The sequence below is a fragment of the Phyllobates terribilis genome, unplaced genomic scaffold, assembly GCF_046119375.1.
Source record: "Phyllobates terribilis strain yellow unplaced genomic scaffold, ASM4611937v1 Scaffold_3__8_contigs__length_932513732, whole genome shotgun sequence".
NCBI classification, from domain to species: Eukaryota; Metazoa; Chordata; class Amphibia; order Anura; family Dendrobatidae; genus Phyllobates; species Phyllobates terribilis.
Window position 1 is genome coordinate 741,517,160 of NW_027362763.1, and position 11,788 is coordinate 741,528,947.

General features: G+C 40.8%; 1 protein-coding gene across 7 annotated transcripts in view; it reads left to right on the plus strand.

The window, feature by feature from the left end:
- Positions 1–11,788, plus strand: part of EHBP1 (EH domain binding protein 1) — a 445,048-nt gene that overhangs the window by 358,065 nt on the left and 75,195 nt on the right. For all 7 annotated transcript variants that reach the window (XM_073672136.1, XM_073672138.1, XM_073672139.1 and 4 more), the window contains one exon: positions 164–267. In XM_073672136.1, coding sequence (XP_073528237.1) covers positions 164–267 — 104 coding nt within the window. The remainder of the gene's footprint in view (positions 1–163; positions 268–11,788) is intronic.

Below are 11,788 nucleotides of genomic sequence, written 5' to 3' on the forward strand. Positions count from 1 at the left end.
CTTGTTAGGTTTTCTTTAATTTCAAGTGTTTTTCTTTTTTTTTTTTACTACAAGTCGATTTTAATCAGCGCTAACCGCTTGAACACTTTATGTGGAGTCCAATCCTCATCCTCCCACCAAAATATAATGGACTTTCTCCGGCTTCTGTTTATTTATTTTGCAGAGATGAAAAGGCAGAGATCAATGCAAGAGGACACAAAAAGAGGGAATGAAGGAGCGGTGATAACCGAGACCCAGAAGAAGCCCTCAGAAGATGAAGTGCTAAATGTATTTTACTTTCCCCTCTCTCTGCCCTATTTCATGATTGCTGATAATTCTTCACTGCATGGGAAAATTGTGCTTTTATTTGTTATAAATGAGATGTTAGGTTTGGTTGTTTTTTTTTCCCTTTCCAGAGATGTCAATCTCTGATGTATTGAAATCTCTGTAAGAGGGGCGCAGCGCTAAATTAGTCTGCACCAAGGTGATAATTGTCAGATAAAAAAAAAAAGAATTTCTCCCACTTGCAAAAAGTCCCCCTTCTTGTTTGAGGCGTTGCCATTAAGGACACTTCCCATCCAAAGATGCCGGTATTGATCTAGCAGGAGAATTTTAATTATTACCATGGAAGATACGGCAGTGCTGCAGTTTAGAGGGACAAGTCACAGGAGACCTGCTCGATTTTCCCAGCCAACCCAATTTGTTGACTTGGGTTAATGGGTGTTCAACCTTTCCATTATCCAGATCAGCCGTGAATTACCAGCTGAATGATGTTTGCATTAATATAATATATATGGTAATTTCTTCACTTAATTAACGGGGAGGTTCAGCTCAGTAGGAGTATGGGCTGATCATGTGTAAAATTGATTTGTGAAGGAAATATTTAATAGACTGCGGGGAGAAAGCAGCATTTGATGGACAGCTGCGAGGGATGGATAGAGCAAGGAACACGCTGGAACCTGCGTGTTTCCCAGCATGCCTAGCCAGAGTTTGACAGCGGCCATTCACTGTGTATAATTTGACAAATTGGCTTTCTTGTCTTTATTTCTTCTAAGATATCCTGAATTGTGCCTTGACTAAAGGTTAGAAGAAACACATTCACAATTTAGGAAACCGTTTACACCTTGTAAATTTTGGCCCTTTGACTAAATTAATCCATATGGGTTTATGGCAACTAAATGTTGATTAGAGTAATTAGTCTTCCTCCCTGGTGCGATCAGTTATATTGACTGTAAATCAATTGGATAATGAAAATCCAGATATCCTTCTTTAAAGCAGTAGTAGAATATTGCGCCTTTATAATTTGGTGGAGGAATGCGGGTCCGGGATTCTTTATACAGTTGAGAAATAGTCATTGGAATTATCGGACAATATTGAAAACTTCAAAACTTATTTATATTTAATGCACTTGTCCCTTATGTCTCACATGGATCCAAGAAGCTCAGATATGGGGAGTTGTTTGATTTGGATGTCCATCTGTGATAGGCATTAGTAATATAAAGTGATGAGTTCCTTTACTAACAACGTAGTGAACTATGAAGGCTCCCGTTCATTAAAGTCGGCTGAACCCACCGATATGGCTGTATCGGCCGACCGTCTAATGTGTATGGGGTCTCCCAACTCTTCGTCAGTAGACTATGTCGGGGAAGAGAAGGATCGGACAGTTTGAATTTTACCTCCCAACTAGTGATGAGCGAGCGTGCTCTCTACTAGAGTGAGCATAGAGTGCTCGGGTACGCATTGAGTGTGGTGGGTGCTCGAGCGCCATGCTCGAGTCCCCGGGCATTCCCTGCCATACACGGTAATACCGTAGACATGTTGGCTACAGCATTACCGTCATTACCGTGTATGGCAGGCAATCCCCGCATATTTAACATGCCGCAAAACATGCGGGGTGGGGACTCGAGCATGAAACTCAAGCACCCTCCATACTTGGTGTACCCCAGCACCCCATACTCATTCGAGTAGCGAGCACGCTCGCTCATCATTACTCCAAACCCTTTTATTGCTCAGGAGATGAGCTCTTCCCCATGAAAACACATGAACGCTCAGCCAAGCCGCACGTTCATGTGTATGGGGGACTCGGGAGAGCTAGCTGATGGGAGAGTGATTGTTCGACTGACGGCTATCTAGTCCCTGTCTCACATCACGTTTTTGTAATCTTTACCAGCCTCGCATTTTTGTATTGTAAACAAAAGAACTGATCCGTAAAACTGTTTCGAACTGATATATCTGTTTTTTTTTACATATACATTACATCTATTTATGTAAACGGATCAGTTTTGTTTTCTTTTTTTACATAGATGGGTGCAAGTGTCAGGAGATCATGTAACTGGTTTTATGGAAAAAAAAAGCAAACTTTTAACATTGTTTGTCTTCCATAGAATTCTATGTTCTAAAAAAATATATATTTTTTTATCCTTTTTTTTTTGTTTGGAAAGAAAATGTGAATAACACAGCCGACTGTGTTTTTTCCTTTCTGTGAAATAATGGATCCAAACGGATAGCAATTTGACATATATTTTTTCCCCATTATATTGTATGTAAAAGCAAACACATCTATTTAAATACATTTGTTTTCTCTACAGTACAAAATGATGTGTCAAGTACTCCACAAAAAGTGGTGTGAATCAAGCCTAATACTTATGGGGGCCTTAAAGAGTAACTTTTTTTATTTCATGAATCAATAGTGCACATGAGAATAAGCAACTTTATAATATATCTTATCAGAGAAATTTGCTTCTTTCACTTTCTTAATTGATATTTCACCCTCAATTCATGAGTAAAATCTGTATTTGGTGAAGACAGATTTTCCTATTACTGAGATAGGAGGTGACAGTTGGTGCTCAAAAGATTCTATTGAGGTGCTAGAGGCAGACAGATATTCTACTGCAAGTTCTCCTTAAATGACAGTTACAGTTCTCCATTGAACTTTATGAGCACCAACTGTCATTTCCTATTTCAGTAATGTAAAATTTGAAGACAAATTTTTTCTATGGCATGAATTGAGAATTTTGAGAATGAAAGATCAGACCTGGTGGAGAAAATAGCGGATTTCTCTAATAAGATATATTACAAACAATCTTATTTTCACATGTACTATTGATTTATGGAATAAAACCTTAAAACTGTGGTTACTCTTTAAGACTTATTAACATAGCTGAGCAACTATTTAGTGTGTGACGAAAAGAAAATTTCTGGTGACCACAGTGTTTTCGTTATGACACAAACACAGGGAAAGCTAAAAAATTAACTTTCCACACAATTCTCCATGTCTCAGAATCCTGGAGTCTTGTGAGTGTTGCCAATGGGCTGTCTGCAGTCCAATAGCTCTGTCTGAGAGTAGCCACTCGCTGATTGGGAGACAGGTAAAAAATGGACAAAAATCAAGAGTTTTTTGGCAAAAAAGTAACAACACACTTTATTGAACATATAAGACAATAACATATAAAAAGGACGACATAAACAACCAAGCTGGGCAGCTTATCAATATAAAGATAATGCAATTGATGATATAAATAGTAATATGGCTAAAGTGCAAATAGTGCCAGTCTCAAATGAGAAGTCATATATGCACAACACATAACACTTCATTAATGTGTAAGCGGCCTAATAACCATAACAAGATGGTCATGTGGTATGCATAAATAAGAACTATAGAAAACTCCAGTTCATTATTATATTTATAGTATTGCACTCTTGCCCATAAATAGAAATCAAAGCGCCCAGCATAAGAAATCCCCTACTGATTGGGAGAGTAGCTATCTGCTGATTGGGAGAGTAGCTATCTGCTGATTGGGAGAGTAGCTATCTGCTGATTGGGAGAGTAGAAACCCGCTGCTTGGGAGAGTAGCTACCCGCTGCTTGGGAGAGTAGCTACCCGCTGCTTGGGAGAGTAGCTACCCGCTGCTTGGGAGAGTAGCTACCCGCTGCTTGGGAGAGTAGCTACCCTCTGATTGGGAGAGTAGCTACCCTCTGATTAGGGAGAGTAGCTGCCCACTGATTGGGAGAGTAGCTACCCTCTGATTGGGAGAGTAGCTACCCGCTGCTTGGGAGAGTAGCTACCCGCTGATTGCACAATGATATGTCCGCCCCTGGTATATGGAGGTAATACCTACATGTTCAGATTTTGCATTTGGCCCTTGTTCTTTACATAGAGGATAGTAAGAACATAGCAGTGAATGAAGTTTCATAAGATTCATTTCTATTGTCGAGTAGTCTGGCAAAGAATTGCCTGATAATCCGGAATTTGGCAGAACTAGTTGGAGCCTTACTGGAGATGTATTTGCCCTCATATTATGTGCAATGCAATGGGATTTTTGCCAGAAATTTGAATAGTCTTTTCTGTGCCCAATTGATATTTTGGCACGTGTTGATGCTGGATTAAAGGACTTTTACTACGCCACATTTAAAATATATTTTGATTTAATCCGGGAAAATGGACAGAGCAAATTTTCCAATTAAACGTTTTACTCTGATGATAAATTGCATTACATATTTCTAGTGACAGCCAGGACTTTATTTTGTCCCTGTTTGTGGAAATTGTCACTCGCCTTTCCCAGACTCCTGAATGGAGAACCCTACAGCGGTCTCCAGTTCTCCTTCCTTCCTAAGTACTTATCACTGTTCAGTATATAACGGTTTACTTGCTTTTATCACGTAATTCAGTCCTTGGTTAGTCCCGTCTATCAGATTTCCTAATAGGCCTATCCCGGCAGTTCAGATTGGTGGTGTTAAACATGACAGCACAGTCGCCACTGCTTTGTGCAGCCGCCGTCTCAGTGATGGATAACACCGCGCAGCGTTCAGCACTTCTGTTCTAGCCAGCTGTGTGCGTAAACAAGATTATATTGTACACTCCGCCATCCTCATCAGCCGGCTTACCCCTATCCTCGCATGAACCGCATTGCACCATCCGCTTTGTCCAGTATTATAGAAAATTTTGGATACATAATACAGAGATATTGCCAGAATGTCATTCTAAATTACTTCTAGAAACTCAAATGTACAGAATCCGAGGGATTATATGTTAAACTTTGGATCAGCCCTAAAAGTAGGGTCATCGCTGCAGGTTAGCGGGTATTTGTAACGGTGTTTTCTGTATTATATAAATATATTATTTTATAATGAGTTATGTACCTTCACAAAGCAGTACCTTCAGAATACCCTCCCAAAACTTCATGTTAAGTTACTTTTTTAGGGGGGTGGTCATCTAAAGAAATGGATAATATTTGGATAATGGGGTGGAGTTTTCATTCGGGGAGGTAAAAAAAAAAAAGGCCGCACTCCAGACTAGCAGATCCAGTGTAAATAGTGTAGATATTTATTTAGCATATAGGTGCAACGTTTCAGCTCATCTTTTTTTTGGGTATGAAGCTCAGAGGCTTACACCCATCATATATCGGGATCAGGGCTTCTTTATCTAAAGTCTCTACATGTGTATGTTTAACATATATATATCACTCTACTGTGTGTATATATGTACAGTGGTGGCCAAAAGTATTGGCACCCCTGCAATTCTGTCAGATAATACTCAGTTTCTTCCTGAAAATGATTGCAATCACAAATTCTTTGGTATTATTATCTTCATTTAATTTGCTTGCAAGGAAAAAACACAAAAGAGAATGAAGCAAAAATCTAATCATTGATCATTTCGCACAAAACTCCAAAAATGGACCAGACAAAAGTATTGGCACCCTCAGCCTAATACTTGGTTGCACAACCTTTAGCCAAAATAACTGCGAACAACCGCTTCCGGTAACCATCAATGAGTTTCTTACAATGCTCTGCTGGAATTGTAGACCATTCTTCTTTGGCAAACTGCTCCAGGTCCCTGATATTTGAAGGGTGCCTTCTCCAAACTGACATTTTGAGATCTCTCCACAGGTGTTCTATGGGATTCAGGTCTGGACTCATTGCTGGCCACCTTAGAAGTCTCCAGTGCTTTCTCTCAAACCATTTTATAGTGCTTTTGGAAGTGTGTTTTGGGTCATTGTCCTGCTGGAAGACCCATGACCTCTGAGGGAGACCCAGCTTTCTCACACTGGGCCCTACATTATGCTGCAAAATTTGTTGGTAGTCTTCAGACTTCATAATGCCATGCACACGGTCAAGCAGTCCAGTGCCAGAGGCAGCAAAGCAACCCCAAAACATCAGGGAACCTCCACGATGTTTGACTGTAGGGACAGTGTTCTTTTCTTTGAATGCCTTTTTTTTTTCCTGTACACTCTATGTTGATGCTTTTTCCCAAAAAGCTCTACTTTTGTCTCATCTGACCAGAGAACATTCTTCCAAAACGTTTTAGGCTTTCTCAGGTAAGTTTTGGCAAACTCCAGCTTGGCTTTTTTATGTCTCGGGGTAAGAAGTGGGGTCTTCCTGGGTATCCTACCATACAGTCCCTTTTCATTCAGATGCCGACGGATAGTACGGGTTGACACTGTTGCTCCCTCGGACTGCAGGGCAGCTTGAACTTGTTTGGATGTTAGTCTAGGTTCTTTATCCACCATCCGCACAATCTTGCGTTGAAATCTCTCGTCAATTTTTCTTTTCCGTCCACATCTAGGGAGGTTAGCCACAGTGCCATGGGCTTTAAACTTCTTGATGACACTGCGCACGGAAGAAACAGGAACATTCAGGTCTTTGGAGATGGACTTGTAGCCTTGAGATTGCTCATGCTTCCTCACAATTTGGTTTCTCAAGTCCTCAGACAGTTCTTTGGTCTTCTTTCTTTTCTCCATGCTCAATGTGGTACACACAAGGACACAGGACAGAGGTTGAGTCAACTTTAATCCATGTTAACTGGCTGCAAGTGTGATTTAGTTATTGCCAACACCTGTTAGGTGCCACAGGTAAGTTACAGGTGCTGTTAGTTACAGGAATTAGAGAAGCATCACATGATTTTTCAAACAGTGCCAATACTTTTGTCCACCCCCTTTTTTAGGTTTGGTGTGGAATTATATCCAATTTGGCTTTAGGACAATTCTTTTTGTGTTTTTTCATTGAAGACAAATTAAATGAAGATAATAATACCAAAGAATCTGTGATTGCAATCATTTTCAGGAATTGCAGGGGTGCCAATACTTTTGGCCACCACTGTATGTATGTGTATATGTGTGTGTTTGTATGTATGTATATATATATATGTATGTATGTGTATATATATATATATATATATAAAATATATAATGCGTGTGTGTATGTATATATACAGGTGCATCTCACTAAATTATAATATCATCAAAAAGTTAATTTATTTCAGTTCTTCAATACAAAGAGTGAAACTCATATATAGTCATTACAAACAGAGTGATCTATTTCAAGTGTTTATTTTTGTTAATGTTGATGATTATGGCTTACAGCCAATGAAAACACAAAAGTCATTATCTCAGTAAATTAGAATACTTTATAACAGCAGCTTGAAAAATGTTTTTAAAGTCCGAAATGTTGTCCTACTGAAATGTATGTTCAGTAAATGCGCTCAATACTTGGTCGGGGCTCCTTCTGCATCAGTTGCTGCATCAATACAGCGTGGCATGGAGGCGATCAGCCTGTGGCGCTGCTGAGGTGTTATGGAAGCCCAGGGGTTGCTTTGATAGCAGCCTTCAGCTCGTCTGCATTGTTGGATCTGGTGTCTCTCATCTTCCTCTTGACCCCTCTCTATGGGGTTAAGGTCAGGCGAGTTTGCTGGCCAATCAGGCACAGTGATACTGTTAGTTTTAAACCAGGTATTGGTACTTTTGGCAGTGTGGACAGGGGCCAAGTCCTGCTGGAGAATGACCTTTCAATCTCCAAAAAGCTTGTCGGCAGAGGGAAGCATGAAGTGCTCTAAAATTTCCAGGTAGACGGCTGCGCTGACTTTGGTCTTGATAAAACACAGTGGACCTACACCAGCAGATGACATGGCTCCCCAAATCATCACTGATTGTGGAAGCTTCACACTAGACCTCAAGCAGCTTGGATTGTGGCCTCTCCACTCTTCCTCCAGACTCTGGGACCTTGATTTCCAATTGACATTTAAAATTTACTTTGCATTTACTTAGTGTGTCAATAACTGCCTTCTGGACATCTGTCAAGTCAGCAGTCTTCCCCATGATTGTGGAGCCTACTGAAACAGACTAAAGGACCTTTTTAAATGCTTAGGAAGCCTTTGCAGGTGTTTTTGTTAATTATTCTAATTTACTGATTTTATGACTTTTGTGTTTTCATTGGCTGTAACATCATCATCAACATTAACAGAAATTAACACTTGAAATAGATCACTCTGTTTGTAATGACTCTATATAATGAGTTTCACTTTTTGTATTGAAGAACTGAAATAAACTTTTTGATGATATTCTAATTTAAGGAGATGGACCTGTATGTGTGTGTGCGTGTGTGTATAAATATATGTATGTATAAACAAATATACACACAAACATATATGTAGATATCGATCTGTCTATATCTATATGTGTGTATGTGTGTGTATATATATATATATATATATATATATATATATATATATATATATAATAAACTTTTTCATATAACTGTATATATATATATATATATATATATACAGTTATATGAAAAAGTTTGGGCACCCCTATTAATCTTAAGCTTAATGTTTTCTTACAATTGGTGTTTTTGCAACAGCTATTTCAGTTTCATATATGTAATAACTGTTGGACACAGTAATGTTTCTGCCTTGAAATGCAATCTGCATTCAAACAAAATTTGACAGGTGCATAAGTATGGGCACCTCACCAGAAAAGTGACATTAATATTTAGTAGATCCTCCTTTTGCAAAAATAACAGCCTCTAGTCGCTTCCTGTAGCTTTTAATGAGTTCCTGGATCCTGGATGAAGGTATTTTTGACCATTCCTCTTTACAAAACAATTCCAGTTCAGTTAAATTTGATGGTCGCCTAGCGTGGACAGCCCTCTTCAAATGATCCCACAGATGTTCAATGATATTCAGGTCTGGGGACTGGGATGGCCTTTCCAGAACATTGTAATTGTTCCTGTGCATGAATGCCTGAGTAGATTTGGAGCAGTGTTTAGGATCATTGTCTTGCTGAAAGATCCATCCCCTGCGTAACTTCAACTTTGTCACTGATTCTTGAACATTATTGTCAAGAATCTGCTGATACTGAGTGGAATCCATGCGTCCCTCAACTTTAACAAGATTCCCGGTGCCGGCATTGGCCACACAGCCCCAAAGCATGATGGAACCTCCACCAAATTTTACTGTGGGTAGCAAGTGTTTTTCTTGGAATGCTGTGTTTTTTTGCCGCCATGCTTAACGCCTTTTTGTATGACCAAACAGCTCAATCTTGGTTTCAGAAGTCCACAGGACCTTCTTCCAAAAAGAAATTGGCTTCTCCAAATGTGCTTTTGCATACCTCAGCCGACTCTGTTTGTGGCGTGCTTGCAGAAACGGCTTCTTTCGCATCACTTTCCCATACAGCTTCTCCTTGTGCAAAGTGCGTTGTATAGTTGACCGATGCACAGTGACACCATCTGCAGCAAGTTGATGCTGCAGCTCTCTGGAGGTGGTCTGAGGATTGTCCTTGACTGATCTCACCATTCTTCTTCTCTGCCTTTCTGATGTTTTTCTTGGCCTGCCACTTCTGACCTTAACAAGAACTGTCCCTGTGTTCTTCCATTTCCTTACTATGTTCCTCACAGTGGAAACTGACAGGTTAATTCTCTGAGACAGTTTTTTGTATCCTTCCCCTGAACAACTATGTTGAATAATCTTTGTTTTCAGATTATTTGACAGTTGTTTTGAGGAGCCCATGATGCCACTCTTCAGAGGAGATTCAAACAGGAGAACAACTTGCAAGTGGCCACTTTAAGTAGCTTTTCTCATGATTGCATACACCTGGCTATGAAGTTCAAAGCTCAATGAGGTTACAAAACCAAAAAAAGTGCTTAAGTAAGTCAGTAAAAAGTAGGTAGGAGTATTTAAAACTAGAAAATAAGGGTGCCCATACTTATGCACCTGTCAAATTTTGTTTGAATGCAGATTGCACATTTTCTGTTAGTACAATAAACCTCATTTCAAGGCAGAAACATTACTGTGTCCAACAGTTATTACATATATCAAACTGAAATAGCTGGTGCAAAAACACCAATTTTAAGAAAACATTAAGCTTAAGATTAATAGGGGTGCCCAAACTTTTTCATATAACTGTATATATACTAGATGGTGGCCCGATTCTAACTCCTCGGGTATTCTAGAATATGTATGCGGCCGACCGGGCGCAATCAGCAGAGCGGTGTTTAAATTTGACGCCAAAATCGCTGGTTGGTCGCGGCCGGCAACCGCGACCAATCAGCAGAGCGGGGTTTAAATTTGGCGCCAAAGTCGCTGATTGGCCGTGACCGCCGGCCGCGACCAATCAGCAGAGCGGGGTTTAAATTTGGCGCCAATAATGCTGATTAGTCGCGGCCGGCAACCGCGACCAATCAGCAGAGCGGGGTTTAAATTTGGCGCCAATAATGCTGATTGGTCGCGGCCGGCAACGCCGACCAGTCAGCAGAGCGGTGTTTAAATGTGGCACCAAAATCGCTGATTGGTCGCGGCCGGCAACCGCGACCAATCAGCATAGCGGTGTTTAAATTTGGCGCCAAAATCGCTGATTGGTTGCTGCCGGCGATCGCGACCAATCAGCAGAGCAGAGTTTAAATTTGGCGCCAATAATGCTGATTGGTCGCGGCCGGCGACCGCGACCAATCAGCAGAGCGGTGTTTAAATTTGGCGCCAATACTGCTGATTGGTCACGGCCGGCGACCAATCAGCAGAGCAGGGGTTAAATTTGGCGCCAATAATGCTGATTGGTCGCGGCCGGCGACAGTGACCAATCAGCAGAGCGGCGTTTAAATTTGCCGCCCATATCCCGCCGCCCATTGCCGCTGATCTCCCGAAGTCAGCCGCATGGAGGTCAGCGGCGCAGCTGGTCGGGGTCCTTCTGCTGCTAGCGCCGCTCATCTCCCAGCTGCATCGCCGCTGACCTCCGTGCGGCAGATGAGCCGCTAACGGCCGCCATCTTTTTTCTGAAATCCCGCGTCGCTGATTGGCCGCGGCCGGACAAATGAGCGACGCGGGATTTCCTGGACAGACAGCGGCCGGACCAATGAGCGAAGCGGGATTTCCTGGACAGACAGACAGACAGACGGGATAAGACAATTATATATATATATAATATAGTGTGTGTGTGTGTGTGTGTGTGTGTATATGTGTATGTATATATATATATATATATATGCAGTACAGACCAAAAGTTTGGACACACCTCATTTAAAGATTTTTCTGTATTTTCATGACTATGAAAATTGTACATTCACACTGAAGGCATCAAAACTATGAATTAACACATGTGGAATTATATACTTAACAAAAAAGTGTGACACAACTGAAAATATGTCTTATATTCTAGGTTCTTCAAAGTAGCCACCATTTGCTTTGATGACTGCTTTGCACACTCTTGGCATTCTCTTGATGAGCTTCAAGAGGTAGTCACCGGAAATGGTTTTCACTTCACAGGTGTGCCCTCTCGAGTTTAATAAGTGTGATTTCTTGCCTTATAAATGTGGTTGGGACCATCAGTTGTGTTGTGCAGAAGTCAGGTGGATACACAGCTGCTAGTCCTACTGAATAAACTGTTAGAATTAGTATTATGGCAAGAAAAAAGCAGCTAAGTAAAGAAAAACGAGTGGCCATCATTACTTTAAGAAATGAAGGTCAGTCAGTCTGAAAAATTGTGCAAACTTTGAAAGTGTCCCCAAGTGCAGTTGCAAAAACCATCAAGCGCTACAAAGAAAC